The 19,706-nt window shown below is 41.1% G+C and overlaps 1 protein-coding gene across 1 annotated transcript in view; it reads left to right on the top strand.

Annotated features, from left to right (window-relative positions):
- LOC142084374 (VPS10 domain-containing receptor SorCS1-like) overlaps positions 1 to 19,706 on the top strand; it is a 309,600-nt gene that overhangs the window by 245,802 nt on the left and 44,092 nt on the right. The window contains exons 11-16 of the mRNA XM_075154993.1: positions 6,054 to 6,156; positions 6,620 to 6,696; positions 7,823 to 7,914; positions 8,943 to 9,050; positions 10,070 to 10,187; positions 11,971 to 12,101. Of these exons, the coding sequence (XP_075011094.1) occupies positions 6,054 to 6,156; positions 6,620 to 6,696; positions 7,823 to 7,914; positions 8,943 to 9,050; positions 10,070 to 10,187; positions 11,971 to 12,101 (629 nt within the window). The remainder of the gene's footprint in view (positions 1 to 6,053; positions 6,157 to 6,619; positions 6,697 to 7,822; positions 7,915 to 8,942; positions 9,051 to 10,069; positions 10,188 to 11,970; positions 12,102 to 19,706) is intronic.

Here is a 19,706-nt window from a genome sequence, read left to right as displayed (position 1 = left end):
AGATCTCTGTCAAATTAGAAAGCTTAGACTGATCTCGACATGTTTTTCAGCCGATATAATCTATACACAGTAGCGGGATAATACTAAGAACCTCAGCCTTTGCGATTCTCAATAGCTTTTATATTACACAAATTCTAACATGGTTTTAGGCAGAATCAGGGGCACTACTTATGCTGCCCTTCCTCCTGCTGTCCTGTACCTGCATGTTATTTTCCGCCTTAAAAAAAAAGATGTTGTTTCTCATTTTAAGGCTGTAAGCTTGTTAGAATCTGAATCAGTATTACATCTCGTGCATTGTGGTAAGTAGCTGAACGCTACACTAATCTCTTAACTGCACCCCATGCATTATTGTAAGGGCAAAGAATAAATAACTTGATATTTGAAGCTGTTCAAATAATTGATTTTTTGATTGAGCCAAAATGCAAGCCTTTCATTTTCTCTCCAGTTTGGAAAAAATAAATAGGGAGGACTGGGGGTCAAACAGAAGAGTTATTTCAGAACATGACTAAATTTGTGTGGGTTTGTTTTCTTCTTCCAAGTTTTTAAAAATTGTAACTAAGGGCATTTTTAAATTAAATCTTTCTAGAAGATGAAAACCAAAAAGTGACATTCAGAAAACTTTGCAGACATAAAGCAATTGAGTTTTTTGGAAGGGGCTATGTGTAGAAATCTTTGTGTTTCAAATAGATTGTAATCTAGTTTTAACTCAAGTGAACATATTTGACAAAAAAACACACCTTGACTTTTTCAAATTATGACCAATTTTATCAGTAATATTTTGGGGGGCTGGCAAGGCAGAAGAAATAAAAACCAAGCGGGCAAGTGAAATAATCAAAGTAAGCTCTATTCTTTTCCCATAAATTTCTTTCTTGGTATTGTTGCACACTGATCAAGAGAGATCTGACTTGCCATTGTGGTTATAAATGAGCCAGAGGAACTGCTCTGCAGGGTCCTTATCAAAAGGTCATTTGCAGGAACTATGTGGTTTATATACAAGGGTATGCTGCCACTGTAGTTATCCATATATAGTGGAAGTGGTCGTATGACTGCGTATAAACCAGGACTGGATGGTTCTCATGGAGAGAGGGGATTATGGCTCCCTTAAGCCTTCCCATCCATACTGTATCTGCTACTATACTCATGGGCGTCTGAGAACACAATTCATTTCATTTAAAATTAGACCAGATATGCCTGGAATTCCCTTGAGGGCGGTAAACTTGAACAAGCTAGGCAAGGGGTCATGAGCAGGGGCAGAAGTGTGGGCACTTGTAGGGACACAGTGAGAACTGACCCAGAGAAGTTCTCTGTGGATGGTGTTTATATCTTGTAGCTCCAGTGTGCACAAACCACTATTTAAACACTGGTTCATTTTTATTTTGCTCTCTATGCAACCATGTAGTTGCCCTGAGAATTGCTTCCACCTGTGCAAGCTCAATGTAGGCTTGTCATCCTGTTTTCACTGGAAAGCAACCTTTTCCTAAATGCTCTGTGACTTGGGGTGGGGTAGGCATCTCAGGTCCGTGGGCATCTGTAGAAATCGGTCCATGATTTCAGGGTGGTAAGGGACAAATCCTCAATGGTCTTAAACCATGTAGCTCAGTCTTTGCCCTTCCAGAAGAATGGGACGGAAATTAGTCAGCCCTTCCCCATGATAAGGCCAGAGGAATGTTTAGCCATGTTTATTTTTCCCTCTTCCCTTAACATGAGGTAAAACAGGCAAGAAGCCTCTTTCATTGCCTGAGCCTGTCTGCCTCCTTCATGCTTAGGTTGTCACAAGCTAGTGACAAGCTAGGAATGGTAGCAGAGCAGGGATCATCAGCTGAACATATAGGGTCTCAGGTGGTTGACTTGCAAATTTGCAAGAAAGCAAATAGATAAAATCTGAACTAAACTGATTGATTAGGTCTTTTACAGGAATAGGCAGTCTGCCTGCAAAAAAAAAAGGGAGGTACAGAAAATGCACCAAAACCACAAAGTAAAATAACAATCCTAAAAGAGAGAGACAAGTTGTTTAAAAATCTGATTTGAGCTTCACGGTTAATGATGGGGGAAGATGAAGGCAGAATATGGAATACAAGAATTCAAGAAATGATAGAGAAAAGACCACAGAAGTTGGGAGTAGTATGGGAAATTTTCGAAGCAAAAGCGCTGGAAGTGTTGTACGTTCCTGGAAATAAGTCAGGGATCCATAATGGCATTCTGCTAAGGAAAAGCATGGGGAAAAGGAATTGTCCCCTGCTTTGAGGCAATTCTGTTCCTTGTCAATGTGACATAGTTGTAGTATTTAAACAGTTCACAAACTCCACTCACCTCTTTAGCCACACTCTGTCTACCCCTACATCACCAGAAGTTTTATCTCCTTACGTCAGTTGCTCCTTTTCCTTCTACATATTACTGTTCTTGGCATGATCCTGCTTCTCCTTATGGCATAGCTAAGTGAATTCTCAATAGTCCATTGCAGGTCTAGCTTAGCTCCCATCCTTGCTGCATGGCAGATACGAATGCTTTCACACTGCTGGTTTTCAGCATAATTGTCTCTAGCAATAGCTTGGGACACAGCAATGACCTATGTTCCAGCTTGTTGGCAGAATGGGATCTGCCCTTTCCCAGAGTGACAGGAGGGTCCCCAGCCTGCGAGTGCAGTGCTGTGTCCTCTGTGCATCTAAACTAAGGGAGAGTTAATGCAGAAATAAGTACATAGCAGCTAAGTTGGCAGCTAAGGAGGTTAAGAGGGAATCTGGCTGGAACACAAGGCAAGCCAGACGGAACCATCCCTCTACTGACAGTACGCTTGAGGTGTTTTTTCCAAAGCAGCTCAAAGAATTTCTTTGCATTTTTTGTGAGATGGCTCTGAATAATGAGGATGGAGGAAAGCAATGAAATTCCATCTGATCCCAAGGTTTTATTTTGCTTGTTTATACCACTTGTTTTCTACGCTGAATACACTTAATCTTCATAAAATAGCTGCCAAGGTATTATATCCCAAAGATGCTGGTTTTGTTTGATACTTATCTTGTGCTGTGAAGTGGTTAACTGAGGAGTAATTCTATCTTGTAAGTTATGGGCATCTGTCTGAGAGAGTTAATCAATTAGCTTTCAAGGATGGTCTTGTGGTTAAAACACTGGGATGAATCTCAGGAGAATCTTGATTCAATGTTTAGGCCTATCTCCAATTTCCTATGTGACCTTGGGCAAGTCATTTATTTTCTCTGTGCCTCTCTTCCCCAGACATCTGTTTATTCCCTCCCACATTTTGTTTGTCTTGTCTATATGGATTATAAGGATTTCAGGACAAAGACCCATTTCTCGTAAGGGAGGACATTCACACCATCTGCTACAGAATAATTTAAGCATCTAAGAGATGTGTTTTGAATCTCTCTCCTGGAAGTGTTTCTCTCTCTTCCTTGCTCCTTGCTATTGCAGGTGAGCAAATACTGTGACTACCCTAGGTTTGTGAGCAGTGTCTAGCGTCATCCTTGTGTTATAATACTTTGCCCCACTCCTGATCAGGGACAGTCACTAACAGCTGTTTTGAATGTGTCATGCTGTTGGAGGCTGTTCAGATGGACTTTGCAGAACAGCCAAGAAGTGGGTTTGTAGGTATTTATGAGAAGTTTTACTAAGGACTGATGAGGCTCCTGAGAGGGGAGCATAAAAGTGCTGGCTTGAAAATATTAGGAAGCAAGTAATGAACTCCAGCATGATTGTAAGAACTACGACAGTGAGCAGAGCAATGGGCTATGTCACTCATGCTTTATCTTCTACCTAGGTTGTAAATGCTCCATGGTAGTGGTTGTCTTTCCCTTGGTGTCTGTGCAGCACCTAGCACTGCTGGGTACTAGGCAATGACAGGGAAACCCAAAATTGGTGATTCTGATGAAAATAATGATTTCAGTAGCCTATTGATAACAACAAGAATGATAGAGACAATTGATGGAAATTCTGAAAAACAAAGCTGAGATGTCTGTGTACGAGTTAAGCTGTGGGAGCTAGAGAAGGAACACAAAGGGACCAACAGTGTGATGGAAGACAAACCAGTCTGGAAAAGTATCAATGAACTATATAAGGATAGAGATGGAGAAGGTGTACATCAGGGATGGAGAAGAGAATGCTGGCACAGTAAGGACGTGAGATGGCCGTGGGCAATAACTTTAGGTGTTTGGCTAGAGCGGAGAGGTTAGTTTTTACACCATACCCAGTTGTCACTAGACACTGTAAGCATTACTGCACTCCAATCAATAAGAAGTCATGCCACTAAAAATACTATCTTTCTGCTTTGACAGGTGACCTGGCTTTTAACATTTGAGATATAGATTTCATTTCTGTCTACTATATCTGTGAAATGAGACAAATTTGGAAGAAAACCTCTGGTAGCACAAAGATTTGAGTCTAATGAGGTCTAATCTGTCAGAGTGGGGAATTGGCTGAGTTGCTGCCATTAGCTACTGTCTTCAAAATGCTGAAGTGGGCTTAGAATATGTTAGTTTTAAAAATATGTTCTGTATTTAGTCTTTTCACAACGTATAAAAATGTAAAAGGGAAGAATTCATGCTCTTGCAATGCTTTTCCACTTCCTGCATGCATGTCAGCTCGTATTTGGTTTCCACTCCCTCCTTGTACTCCGGGGCTGCTCCAGCAGCTGCCCTCTCAAGGCTGTCAGTTAGAGTTAGGCTGCTCAGTACATTCCACTTGGCAGGTTGTGTTCTCTTCTGCACAACCCATGTCCCCTTTTTCTGTCTCACGTAAGTGAGAGCTCCCATCCTTCCTCACCACCCTTATTCACCTTTGCCCAAAAAACCTCCTGCCTTTTGTTGTTGTCATTCTCCACAGGGAGATTTTCATTTCAGAGTCATAGACGCCTACCTTGAGATGGGATGGATCAGTGGTCTTCCTCCAGTGACTGTGGAGCTAGGTCTCCTGCAGAGGATGCCTACAAAACTTTTGGAGCTGGAGACCTTGCCTTTAGGCAACTGATATTAGACAGAAAGACTTCCTAAGAGCCTGAAAGGCCTTCTGCATAGCCTCTCCTGCTCGTCTTACAGAGCCGTGCAAGCTGGAGCATGGGCTTAGCTGTGTGTTCCTGTGTGATGTCCCCCTCAATTTGGTCAATTTGCTTCGGGTTTTCTTGCCAATATTTTTCCAGCTCCCTTCCCTTAGCATGTTTCACTAAGGACTCTTCATGAGGTTTGGAAGAAAAAAATACCTGAAAATAAAACCCAAGAGAAGGCAAAAATTACCAAAATTTTCAGAAATTACCAGACTACAGATTTGGAGGGAATTGTAATGGCAACTTTGGAAATCTGCCTCACCTTCTTGCTTACCTGATTTATTCTGTACCATTCCTGTCTTATCTGAGTACCTGACATACAAAACCAATAACAAATAAGTGAGGTTGCCATGGATGTATTTGTATTGAAATGTCAAAGTTCGCATCCAGAAGGGGCAATGAAGCATTGTATTAAACAACTTTTAAACTAACACTTTCCAGTCCTGGTATTTCTTCTTAGTGCGGTGCGGAACAGAATCATGTGTCAAAAACACTCAGTCAAGAAATGGTATGACACTGTCTGAATTAAGTTGTTTCTCATGGCCAATTAGTGGTGACTCAGCACCACACCAATAGGGTTATATTGCTTCTTGTTGCAGAGAGAGCTTGGGTACTGCTGCTCTGAGAGTCACTTCATCATATCTGCAGCCTTGCTTGCTTCCCAAGAGAGCTAGGAGCCAGGGGAGCTAGGTAGTCCTTACCATTACCTGCTCTTGCAAGCCTGGTTGCCTCTTTTGTGGATACAGCCTCAAAGATCTTGTCCTTGTAAGAGGGTTTCAGCCTAGTGAATCAGTTTCCCAGTGGGAATGGGTTGCCTTAGAAAATGATAGCGAAGCTCTCACAACCACCAGGACAGTGGCCGTGTATTTCTAAGGGTGGCTGGATGCACCCTTAGGCGATTAAGAAATAATACAGAAAGACACTGTATATTTCTAAGGCTGTAGAAATAGGAGCATGCATTTCATGTTGTGTCTGCTTTTTACTTTTATTTCCCCTTTCTCCATAGCCCTATTGCTCCCTCCATCTTCACCTGAAGGTCTCAGAGAATCCCTATACCTCAGGAAACATCGCCAGCCGAGACACTGCCCCCAGTATTATTGTAGCTTCAGGTATGAAATATTTAAAGATTGCCTGTGTGTGATGTGCAAACACTGACAAAATCTTCAGTTTGTGGTGGGTGTGGAGGGTGTTGAGTGGGGTGTCACACCACCAGTAGTGGGAAGGAAGGAAGGCTGTCAAACAGAAGTCCTTATGGACCTTCAACTTGTCATATGTTTTTTATGGAAACTGACCTTCAGGACCAAGGGGATCACTTCTGGTCCTCTACTCCCATGAACATTAGATTCAAACCAGGGCATTTCCTTTGCATATGGAGGTGTGTAGAGCTGTATGCATTGGATCTTTTATATATATATTCTTCAAACTGAAAGTCTTTCCCTTCCCTTCCCCTTCTTTCTCTTCCCCAAACTAAAAGTTCTATAATTGCAAAAGGCAAATACATACATTTACTCCCCTGATTTGCTAATTCTGTTTCTTAGAGTGTTGCATCACTAATCAATGCTCATCTTACAGGTAATATAGGCACTGAACTATCAGACAATGACATCAGCATGTTTGTTTCTTCTGATGCTGGGAACACTTGGAGACAGGTAAATGATACGGAATCACAGGTCTAAATAGTAATCACAGGAAATTTTCATAGAAGTAGATTCAAAATGTTGCTTAATTTTTCTTTCTTTTGGTTCAGAGTAGCTTTTTGGGAATCTATACAAAAGGGAAAACTTTGGTTCCCTTCTGAGAGGTATTGAGATGCCCAAAGAAAAAGACTGAATATGTCATTAGACTTCATATAATAGAAAATTATTTTTACAATTCTGCTCAGAGTTTGACTTCATCCATGATCATAATTTCCAGAAAATTAGCAGTTGCACTAGTCTACTTCTCCCTCACTACGTGTGGGACCCATTTCACCTAAGCTGAGTTGTCCAAAGTTCAGCGTCCATATAAACTGATAATTTTGCCTTGCTCTTAAGTTAATGGAGAAAAAGACAGAATTCAGTTCATCCTGTTCTGAAGCTACCTTTCTCTCCATTAATTGCGAAAAGAGCCTGGATGATGAAGTTAAATCAAGTGCCTAATATTTAGTGAAATCCCTGTTAACAAAGCATTGCTACCTTTTAATGTGTTTAACCTCAGAACAGGAAGTTCTATTTTTCTTATTTTCTGGTTAGGATATCAAGTCATGGAGAGGAGGAGTGACTTTCCCAGGCTGACAAGTGCTGCTATATAAACTGGAGAGCAGATGTTTGCAGAAAGCCAATACAAAAAAGACACAGGAAAAGAAAATCTTTTTTAAATATTTTATATTCTAAGAATCTAATTATTTTACAATGTTTGACCAGCCCTCATTTTTCTGTCTACATCACTTATGTGAGATAGGGCCAAATACGTGCAAACACATAAAGTTCTTCTTTAAACAAAAATCTGTCATCAAAAGGAGGGAAATTGCTGATCCTTGCAAAAAATCATGTTTCTAACTTTCTATCAAGCAGAGGCAGAATGCATTTTCCAAGGACCTGGGAAAAGTTTAAAAAAAAAAAAGCCACCAAACCAATAAAAAACAAAACCGAAGAACCGTCTCTATACAGGATGCCTTGCTCTACTCAGTAACTTCCTTAGCACATACCTGTCCTCTGTCATGATTGTACTTAAAGAACTATGACATTTTCTTGATACTAAGGAAAATGGATTTAAGTATATGCTTTTTTTTTCCAGATCTTTGAGGAAGAGCACAGTGTTCTGTACCTGGATCAAGGTGGAGTACTGGTCGCCATGAAACACACATCTCTGCCTATCAGACATCTCTGGTAATGACTCTGTCTGTGCTAAATGTCTGCTGTCCCTCTTTTCAGATGCCAGGAAGTAGGTAGTTAGGCTGCATCCAGAGTTTTCTGTCGCTACAATCTAGAAAATACCAGTTAAGATACTGGCAAACATTAACTCAGATAAAGCTAAGAAATCCTGGCAATTCCAGCTTACATAGTTTCAGTTTGGCCAGATCCGAGATATTGTCAATGTAATTCCATGGCTTTCCTGGTTTACCACAACTTGGCTTCTTGGGTTTGCATATTTACATTCATATTTATGTAATATGAATCCGGATTATCGCTTTGTCTCTTATTAAGTTGCCAAAGTACTAATTTTCAAAATTATTGATGAACTTGTCTTCTCTGTGGCCGGCAGCACTTATGAACTAGAATTTTGTGGAATAGATTCAGGGTTATATAGCCAATAAGGCAAAAGTGTCCCCACTACTTAGCACTCTTGAGTTTATATGGTAGGTAGAATATAGTTTTGTGATGTTTTGCATGATTTACTTCCACTATGGTCAGTGTCATATTGATATCTGAAACACACAGACCCAGGTCTTAGGAAGTGATGAGTGGTTCCAAGCTTTCACTTAGACCCATCACAGGGAAGACTGCTGGTCAGAAGAGGCAAAGCTCTTGTGCTCCAGAAATCTAAGCTCTTTAAAATGTTTTACATTGGAGACCCAAAAATAAGATGCTCAAAATCACTTGTTTATTTAAAAAAACATCCTAGCCCTAGAGTTCATTTTGCCCTTAAAGCATCAATCTCTAACATAACTTTATTAGTTTCCACCGCTTAAGTATTGGCCATGGGTTAGCAGTATGATGCCAAACAAATTTGATCAATGCCCCGATTTATGATGCTTCCCCCAAAAAGTGGTTATTTAAAGGACTAAAAATGCAGTAACCAAGAACAGAAGCTGCTTCCTACTTTTCCATAGCAGCTGTAGTGGACTAGAGAGTCTCTTCAAGTAAAGTAGGAGGAGAGTAAGGAAAGAAGACGCTAATTCTGCTTTCTCCACTAGGTTAAGTTTTGATGAAGGGAGATCTTGGAGCAAGTACAGTTTCACATCCCTCCCACTGTTTGTAGATGGAGTATTAGGGGAACCTGGAGAGGAAACTCTCATCATGACGTAAGTGAGCATGCCAGCATGCTAATATTGATGGGAACTACACCGAAAATAATTTATGAGGGTTGTTCGTAACGTAATGGCATTTCTGGTTGGGGACCAAACCAAGTGCTACCTGAAGGTAGGATTATGCAGGTTTCTGTTGCTAAATCATCAATGTTTATTTGTGATGTGACTGAGGGAATGACAACATGGTTCCTTGCAAGCTGCAAAAACACTATCACTTAGCTTATCAGCATGAAACCTGACTCCTCAAATTGAATGTGATTTAAAGCAGAGTTACTCTTGACAGATAAGTATTTGAAAGAAAAATGGTGGGGTATTTTTATAGCTGTGTTTTGCTGCTACTTTCTTTTTTTTAACTGAGACACAGAAAAATGAAGACATTCTTTTGTAAAAATGAATGACAAAATGTTGCCTGGAGGCTGACTCATGAAAAATTATGATTAGTTTCAATGTGGTATGCTGAGCTTTGCATGGTGCATAAATCTGGATTCACCCTGCCAGAAATTGTGACATTTTACCTGAGACCAGATTTGCAAAAACAGGAGGAAAATTCAGTTTCTGTCTGTAAAAAATTGAATGACCTGTAATAAACAGAACATGTGGCTTGGAAACTAACCTAAGTTAATAGAGATGTATGAAGAATGATCCCTTCAGGTTCTGATTTTAATTCATGTGGAAGTGATTCCCAAAGCTCATAATTGAGATATCAAACTCCTGTAGGTATAACTGTCTCCAGCCCCATGTCAAGTCTTCTCTGTATAGTCATTTTGGGGATTGGCGTAAGTGGGAGGATCTTGATCCACAGAATAAAAGCTACATGCAATTTTTAAAAGGGTTGTAGGTGTTTAGGAGCCTAAGTCTGACTTTCACTGTCAGTAAAGTGAAAATCAGTAGGACTGGCACTCCTAAAGCAAATAATCTCTGTTGGAAATTTGTGGGTTGACTGTACCTCTGTAACTACCAGACTCCAACTGGTGCTACCTTTTACTGTATGCTCTTTCTGCTGTATTCTGTAGAGTGTTTGGGCATTTCAGCCACCGCTCAGAGTGGCAGCTGGTGAAAGTAGACTACAAGTCCATTTTTGATCGGAGGTGTGCAGAAGAGGACTACAGGCCTTGGCAACTCCATAGCCAGGTGAGAAGCAAGGTAGCTGGCATCTGACCTGAAGTAGCTAATAATCCTACCAGTTAAAAATCAGCATGATCCAATGTCTTTTCCTGTTAGGTTGGTGTATCAGATTGTCCCTTACTGGATGAGTCTGTTTTGTTACATTGGCGTCTTGGCCTCAGGTTGCACTCTGTGAGCCCCAAAGGATGAACAGCTGCCTTTTGGGTTTCATTCTCCATGCAGGCAATTAGCTCAGACTTATCCAGAGCTGAGGAGTGCAACAACAGCAGAAGCACTGCTGCTGAAAGAGGCCTGAACTCCTTCAGTCTTCCATCTCCCATCCAATTTCCCCATCCTTACCTCCTTTCTCTTCCTCCGTCCTTCTGTGTCCTCAGAGCCAGTGTCTTAAGACCCTTCTAGTTGCTTTCACACTTGCTTCTCCAAATTCCTGCCCTCTTAGTCTCATGTCTTACTTGTTTTCATCCTTGTTCTGTCTCTCTCAGCAGTGGTACTTCTGGGCACTTTATTCCTCAGTCCGTTGGGCCCCCATGCCCTGTCCCTTGCATCCTGGATGCAGCTGCTGCATCACTCCTGGAACCATTACTTAAGTGCCCAGCAAGGTAACATGCTGCGCACAGTGCCTGCGCCTGCCTTGGGGCACCTGCCCAGCTCTGCCAAGTTTGACACAACAGCCTGTGTTATATTAGGTTAGAATAAAATATGGCCCAAATTTTGTGGTTATATAAACACCACAGTCTCCACTGAAGTCTAAAGCGAAAACACTCATTTATATCATCAAAGGGTGTCTTTCTGTATATATCTTGCTGGGCAAGAATTTAATAATGAATATGAAATGAAAGTAGCTTGACTCAGACTAGCTGCTTACACAAGGCACAACTCTACACTAAAAATACTGGTTATGACTTAGATCCTTAGATATTGAAAACCAGTACAGCTTCCTTGAAATTCAAGGAGGCACAGCATTTTACACCAGTTGCCTTTCAGGCCCTTCTGTTTCATGGGCAAATCAGAGCCATGAAAAGTTTCTCTTTCCTACAGCAATTTTAACAGCATAAAAGGTAACAAGTAAGACCCCACTGTATTTTTTTCTTTACTTTCTTGTGCTTGCATAAGCAAAAATGCCAAGGATTTTGCAGCGTATCTTTAAGGATGTTGGCTTTGGAGCTTGCAGAACTATTTTTAGGAAGGCTGCTGTTGACTCTTGCCTTTTGATTTGCTTTCCATTGAGATTACAAGGCTGAGCCTTCTTCCCTAGATAGAATTATTTAGCAGGGTGCTGAAGATAGGAGTGAAAAGACAAGGAAATGTTATCATCCACATAACAAGTCAAACCCTGTAAAACCTGAACTCATAGTCTGTGGAAAGTATTTACATATACACATATTGCTAGTTTCCACTGAACGAAACTATTGCCAAAGAGATCAGACCAGAGAAATAGACCTGCTCTGTGTCTCAGATTGCAGAGGGATCAGACTGTGTTTTCAGTTGCTGTGAAACCTAATCTATAAATGAGAAATAGGCCTGAATTGCTCATTGGCTTTGAAACAAATTCAGAACTAAATCAGATACATAAGTAACCTCAGGTCATTCCTTAGTGTGTATTGGAAAAGCTGTTTTAGTTTCAGTTAAAGCTTCAGTAGCTTTAATTAGCTTCAGTGTACTGACACGGCATTTGACTTCGCATCCTCTTCTCTTGAGTCACAGCTCCCATTGCACAGGCTTAGAAAAATTGGGTGATGCAAATAGCCTGGTGGGTGTCAGAGAAAGATATTTTTTATTTTGTCTCCAGGGAGAAGCTTGCATCATGGGAGCAAAAAGAATCTACAGGAAGCGCAAGTCAGAGAAGAAATGCATGCAAGGAAAATACGCTGGGGCCATGACCTCGGAGCCATGCGTGTGCACAGAGGCAGACTTTGACTGGTGAGCAATGGGCACAAGAACTGTGTGCTCTCTACCACACCAATGCAGGGCTCACTAGAGAGGGCGTAGGCTTACAGAGAGTAGATATTAATAAACATGTAAGTGGCTAAATAGGTTGCTCCCTCATAGTGCGGGTATGACAAAAGAAAGAAAGGTGGAATAGATATCTGTAATCTGCCAAGGCTCCCACAAAATTGGTGCTGAACAGACTATTTTCCAGGTGACTTCTGAGCTCTGTGCAGCATTAAGATAAAAGGTCCATTTAGCACGTCTAACCTTAGCAATGACCAGAGGTGGCTGTGAAAGTAGTGCGTAAGACATATATAATGTGTGTAAAAAATAAAATAAATTCTTCATACATGCACACACACATATATATGTATATATGTGTATAAGTAAATATATGCATATGCAAAGTAGGCCTTCAGCTTCTGGAAATCAAGTATCTATGGAATTCCTGGATCATTTGTTATATCTGGACCATCATGTTTGATAGTATCTAACAGACACTGCCTGCATGATTTGGTTAATCTCCTTCTGAAGCCTTTTCTCCTCTGCTGTACGCTATAGGAAATAGAGTCCATTGGTGAGTTATGAATGGCGTGATAAAATGTTCAGCTTCTAGTTTCATTTCAAGATTCCTGCTGACTCATAGCAATTTGCACAAAAAAGGCAGGGAACCACATTATTGAAATCTCTCTATCACCTGTTTTCTCCAAGTCTGAGACAATCCTGAGTATCCCAGAAGAGAGAAATGGTGGCTCTTTGGCAGTGCTGCTAAACCCCCTTTGTGTCTCACCCAGCTGCATCTATGCCATGTTATTAATTAAACCCAGGGGCTGTAACATGTATACTGAAGAGGTTCATCTCATAAATATTTTGTTTCTTGCCATATGAGTTCACTCTAGGACCATGGAAATTTACAGCATTTCCCTTCTCACCCTCTCATAACCGTAGTTATATTGATTTTTCTGTATAAAATCACAGAATCACAGGAGGCTTTTCCACGTGTCAAAAAAAGTAAATCTTGCACCAAATAATAAAAATTATCAGCATACTTGAGCATTGATTCTCTGAATATGGTTTCCTGATGATTTCCCCATCTTCCACTGAGTTTTTTGTTAGGGAGAAGATACCTCAGTTCCGTGTGTAGTTCATCATGTAGGTGTCCAAAGGTCCTGGATTTCAGCCGTTTAACATATCTCTGGTAATGTAAAAAAGATAGCAGCCAACCAGAAAGAAAAATGAACAGGAAGGAAATTCCCTGAAGATTTTGACCTTCCTGTAGAGCGTGCAGTACAAAGCTGTGCCAGGCTCATGCCCAGGCTCAAGAAAATAACTGCTGGGATTGACTCACGGTCAATCCGTTAGTGGTTAAACCCCTTACACTCGTAAGGGACACACACTCGTAAAACACTTTTGATAAAAATATTCTTTCTTTCCACAACTTGTCTCTCTCTGAGAATGTATGTTTTTCTTTCATTAAAATTGATTGTGTCATTTGCTACTACAGAACTTTGTTGGTAGGTACCATGGTGACATTTGCTGGGGGAAACACGCTTTTATTTCTTTTACATTCACTTTGAGGAAACTTTCTCCAAAAGGTCTGCTGGGTTGTAAGAGAATCTCTAAGAGAAAGCTTGGATGGTTGGGGATGTACGACAGATGGTCACAGTTCACATGCACCAACAAGACCCCTCAAATCTGTTGGAAGAGGCAGAATTGGGATTTTGCAAAAGTCATCTTGTTAAAAGTAGCCTGAGAAAAATACCCTTAAAAATACTGCAGGTGTCTGTGCTGAGCTGACTGATAGAAAGCCTTCCTGACCTAGGAGGGCCTTCCTCCTTCTGATGGAACCAGTTTTGGTTTAGAGCAGACTGTCATGATCCCCTCCAATTCTCTCTGAGCTTTTGTTATTCCTACAGTCCTCAGATCTGGATTTTTACTTGATCCATTTCAGCTTCCTTCCCCAGTGCCGCTGAGGATGCTTTAAGCATCCAGTTCAGAAATATTTACCAGCAATATTCATCACTTATTTACCCTCAGTCAGGAGCATAGTTTTACATAGATTTGCCAGAGAAGGACAAAAATCCACAGGGAACAGGAGACAGAGGTTTATCAAGGAAGAAGAAAAGAGATGGCAACAAAAAAGCAATTCTGCTGGCTCTACTGAATTTCTCAGCCCGCTTTTATTGTGCTAAGAAAGGCAAAGCTGCTGCTGCACTGTAGCATTCAGTGCCTGCCTTGTTGAACTCTAGGCTTCACTGCCAATGCACCCTGCAGAAGTTGGTCCAAAGAGGCATTTGGAGGAAAATCAGTGAATGAATTCTTGCTGTGGAAGGATGTCCTCTGTGGGATCCTACCTGCAAAAGGAAGAAGCGCTTTTCATCATCATCATTCATGACATTTCAGCAGTGCTTTTGAATTATCTATTTCTCTTTTTGCTGGGCAGGGCTCTTAACTGAAGGAGATTGAAGGGGACGTATATCCCCCAGGCAGGGAGAAGCCCCTTAGCTGACTGCACTTGATTTTGCAATCTTGAAATAAACTGGGTGGCTTTTTATATTAAGATTAATAGTCACAGGACCCAGACTTTGTATACAGAATTAAAGAAGACAATAATCCCTGCCCCAGCCAGAGTAGGACTTTCTTTGCTGTTTAGACACTGGATTTGTATGGAGAAAATTTTATTGTCTACGCTTGTCAGAGCTTGGAGTAAAAAAAAGTATCTGTGTGGTCAGGTAAAGTAAAAAAAATCAAAGTGCTATTGCTGTTAATCCTGCAAGTGTCTTTTTATCAGTTCAGGGGGAAAAAATGCCAGTTATAAAAGACATAAAGATTTTTAATGCTTTTTTTCTCCTGGTAATGTCATAGAACTCCAGGTTCATTTCAAATCTGTATTCAGCCCGTGGTAGTCCTTTCTCAGAGAAAAGGGCACATTTGTTTATTGTTTTACACAGCAACAAAACTGAGTGACATTAGAAATGACTATAGTTTCTCTAGCCTTGAGAACCCGAACTCTTCTGACAGTAGACATCTCTTATCAAGGGCTAGAACCAAAACTAGCTGGGGACAGGGCTGAAGCGGCAGGTATTTGTTCTCCGTGCAGGGGCTGAGGCTCACAGCCAGAGGGCAATAGTGCTTCAGGAATAGGGGGGAGTGGAAATGTGCAGAAGCCCTCGGCAAATCTGTCCTAGCAACGGCCTAGAAACGAGATTGTCCTTCTTCATTTAATTGATTTGGGTAAATGGATGACACCGTTACTTGTGTGTTATTAAAGCATTAATTTACCCGGTTTCCTTACATTGTGTTCCTTCCTGCCGTTTGAGCATTATTACAGCAATATCTCTTCCGTAGCAACACCTTCTAGACGCAGATGGAAATCTTTGGTGGTGTTCATCCTTCAGCTACCTGTCTCCCAGGTCCTTTAATAGAAACTTTGAGTTAAGTGTTGCACTGTCAGTCCTCCCTCCGAACCCACTGTCATTAATACTGAGGGCTTCTCCTATCAGTATTCCCATATCTCACACCTTCGTGGGAAGTATGAGCCTGTTGATGCTGGTGCTAGCGACTTTGGATAGCCAGAGATGCGCAAAGGAGCCTTAGTGCAATTGAGAATCGGGCCTATTTATTTCACTGATCATATCAGCAAGGATCCGGCTAGCTCTTTTTTTATTGTCTGGCATTTAAATTACAGACCTGCCTGCTAGGTTTAGTTCTTATGCTAAAACATCAGAGTCCTGCGTCATGAGAAACTGTCCTGACGAACCGCGGGGAGGCAGAGGGCAGATGCTGAATGTGATTAGACTCTGTTGGCTTTGTGTGTTGCCACCCGTCCGTTCAGACGATCATGGAGGCGCCAGTTCTGAAATACACATACATTTGCACCCTTAGGTTAACTAACTTTGCTTTATCATTGAGGTAGGCTTGCTTAGCTAACGAATAGTAATTTTGAATGAATTTCTAGTTCATTTTGAATGCTTGTGGAAAATGCAGATTCACTAGACTAGATATCTACCAGGCACGGATTTACTGGGAAGATTCTGGGGATTTTAGGTTCCCTATTAACATAAGCTGGTATAGCTTGACTCTAAATACTGTGACGCAATTATAATCATATGCCTTCATAGATCCATAATTCAAACTGCAGCTGAATCCATCCTTCTCTGAGATAAATCCCATGTCAGATCCTGTAGAACTGGGAAGGAAGCACAGCTCCCCTTTAACACAAACCTACACTTGCATCACAGTTCAGTATTAGACAATGGTAGTAAGTGAATAAAAAGGTGGTAAGACTTTTTCACAGCTGTGGCCACGGTTATTTTTTTCCACTAGGGCTTTTGGAATCTACAGAACAAAGGTGACTATAATCACAGATACCTTGATTCCACCCCATTTAATGTCTGAAAAGTTTGCGAAGCTCAGCATACAAAACCACAAGTAGCATTTTCAGTTTCTGGCATAGCTGACCTTAAGGTGAGGCTGTTGGTGTTAAGGAAGTCCTATGGTTACATGTTAAGTCATCTCTTGATTTTTAGAAGGTATGAGCATGGCAATCACTCATTTGGCTTACCTGGTTATTTCTATATCTTAAAACAGTGGGATTTTAATAATTTCATGTGGATTTACAGTTCTTCCATGACAGTATGTTTGTCAGGTCCGTATTCAAACTACAAACTTCCTTAAGGGATTTCTTTTCCTTTGATTATTACCTGTGCTGCAAATAATCTTAGATAAGGGAATTTACCATGAGCTTTGAGCAGGGATACAGAACTTCTGGAACGAATTTCGTATCTGTCTCTAATTACAGAGAAGGACTTGCAATCCTACTTGACTAAGATAAATAGGATTCCAGTTTAAACCAGTAAAAGTGGCCAGGGTAAAACCATCATCAGTGAGAGCCACAGGATAGGCTGTTTCATACTGATAAAACAATCTCTGCAGATAAATGCTCCACTCTTTTTTGATAGGTACATGATCTATTTCACCTGAGTTCTTTTCAGGCAGGCACAAAGTATCATCAATATATGCAAATTCCAATTCCCAGTTACCAGGCAATGACTCGGCTAGCTGATTGCAGTCTAAAGCTGATACCTTCGCTGTCTCCAGGTTTTGCTATACTGGCTCGTGCTACGGCAATCCAATTGATGCTAATGCTTGTTGATTGCTACAAAGCCTGTTGTGCCAAATTGTAGGCAGCAATTTGTTGTCAGCATCAGTGTTCTGCGTGCACCAGCCTGTAGCCAAGGAATTCATTAGATTCCAAGACTGCAGAGGTGAACGGGCGGCTGGTGCCTCTGTAGAGAGATATGGAGCAGCAATTCGTGTCATTTACTGGGATGATATTTCTGTAGAGCCTTAATGAACCAGACGATTTGCAAAAAAACGGGTACTGATCCCCTCTGAGGCAGAGTTCACTGTATTATTTTGTTTTCTTTTCACCTAGCTGATTACAGAACATTGTGTGTGTACAGTGTTACAGCTTTTTAGAGTGGCGCACGATAACTTAGGAATACAGTGCTGCAGCGTGTTGACAAATGAATTACAAAAATACAGGAGTCCCACTTGTATGTAAATATTTGTTTTCTCTAAGCAAATCAGAATGGTGTTATTCTTCACTATAAAGTGTATTCTGCAGCTATAGTGTTCTTATTCCAACAAGGATGATTAGAGAAGCATGTGGCAGTGGGAGAATAGGCTGATGCTTCCAAAGCAATTAAGCAACATTCAGTCACTAGCATCTGAGTAAATAGATTGATGAAAATTCAATCAAAAAAATGAGGAAGAAACCATTTAGGTCATCTACTTCATTGCTGTTTCCTAGAGTATGTTCTCAATTACTTGTTGTAGATATCCCAAGCACCACAGCTGCCAAAATGTTCCTTTGGAACAGTCGTGCAGTCTAATAGATGTTTAGGAGTTTTCCCAAGTGATATGCAGCTTTAATTTTCTTTTGCTTAATGTCATCTTTTTAATTTCTCCTTTGTTAGATTACCTCAAAATATTTTTTTTCTTGATTCAGAAGGAAAAGTTGCAGGCAGGAGTAAAAAGCAGTGACAAAATTCTTCTCAATGTACCACTTTGATAACAAGTATAAGAAATTTAACAGAAATAAATTGCAAAGTATTATCTCCTTTTTTTTTTCTTTGTCTCATATCTTAGATCAGTACCAGACTTCTTAAAATTGTTTAATAGTGATTCATTAAAGTTTTGTTTTAAGCCATCATGCTTTGGTCCAGAAAGAAAAAGGCATTTGAAAAAAGTCTTCATAATGTTAAACATTCTTGTTGTTGTTAATATTATTCTACAAATATCACCTGATGAAGGTGAGGCTGCTGCAGCTCTGTGTCCCCTGATGCAGGCAGGAGCAAGGTTGAGTGTTTGTTCCTGATAGGCACACACATGCATGTACGCACAGCACGTATATGCATATGCACACGGCTGGCAACACAGATTAGCACAAACAGAAAACACAGCACTCGCACAAACACCAGTTGCCTCATCCTGTTCCCCTCTCTGGTTGATCAAGATGAAATCCTATTTGTGGAAAATATGTGCGCTGTAAACATACATATCATATTGATCCCACCAGTAGCTGGTGTTGGACACTCAGGGCTGTCCAGTATCTGGCCCCTGGATTCCTTGTCTCCCCAGTTGGTGAACATCCCTCGTTGCCTCGTGCAGACATACACACACATAACAGGTCTCATGAGCAGGTCCAGACCTATATGGCTTTACACCAGTAGCCATTCCCCCAGACCTCTTGATCTCTCCAATAACCAATTCACGGACCTAGTATCTAGCCCAGACTTATGACCACATCAGCAATTAGCTCCAAGTCTTTTATCCTACTCACTGGCTTGTCTGGCTTGGTGCTCACCTGCACAGTATGCACACACTCCAGTCATTCCAGTTGCTGGCAGCGCCGGCACGTGGACCCCTGTGACCTGTGGTCTGAGTCCAGTTGCAGAGGCTTAGACCACCACATGCACAAGCACACAGATCAGATAGCCCCTCACCCAGGAAAACAGAAATGGAGATGCCAGATGCTCTTCCCTGGCATGGCATAATGAGCCCCATATCACTGTGTGCAGTAATCCCGCTCAGTGATCTGCAAAGTGATCTGGGGAGAGCCTCTCCCGTTGACAATCTGGTGGGTCTTATCCCGGCCATGGGCTGATGGCTCTCCTGTGACAGCCCTGGGAGTAGCTGGGGCAGGGGCTCCACTGGCTTTGACCAGGTTTCTGGGGTGGTTCTGCCTCCTGTTTTTCCTCTCTGCTTCTTTACGTATATAGAGATGAGCCTTTAATCACATAATCTAATGCTGCCCTGATCCTCTTTTCTTAGAATATTGGGCTTGATACCAAGACATTAAAAATAATAAGCAAAAAAAGTGCTTTGCAAAGAAGTGCTATTTTAAGATCAAGGATCATGTTGCAACTGGAATATTGGAATGGAGTTGGTGGACTCTGTATAGCAGTTCTTAGAAATGGCATCCCATTAACTTCTCCATTATGGGCTATGGAGAAAGATTAGTAAAAGGAATGCGAATGATTTTCCAACCAAACAGTCCTCATTACTCAACGGCTGGAGAGTAAAACCACA

Source organism: Calonectris borealis, chromosome 7 (genome assembly GCF_964195595.1).
Source record: "Calonectris borealis chromosome 7, bCalBor7.hap1.2, whole genome shotgun sequence".
In the NCBI taxonomy this organism is placed as follows: Eukaryota; Metazoa; Chordata; class Aves; order Procellariiformes; family Procellariidae; genus Calonectris; species Calonectris borealis.
Note: the sequence above shows the minus strand (reverse complement) of the source record. Positions and strands in the feature narration are given on the sequence as shown.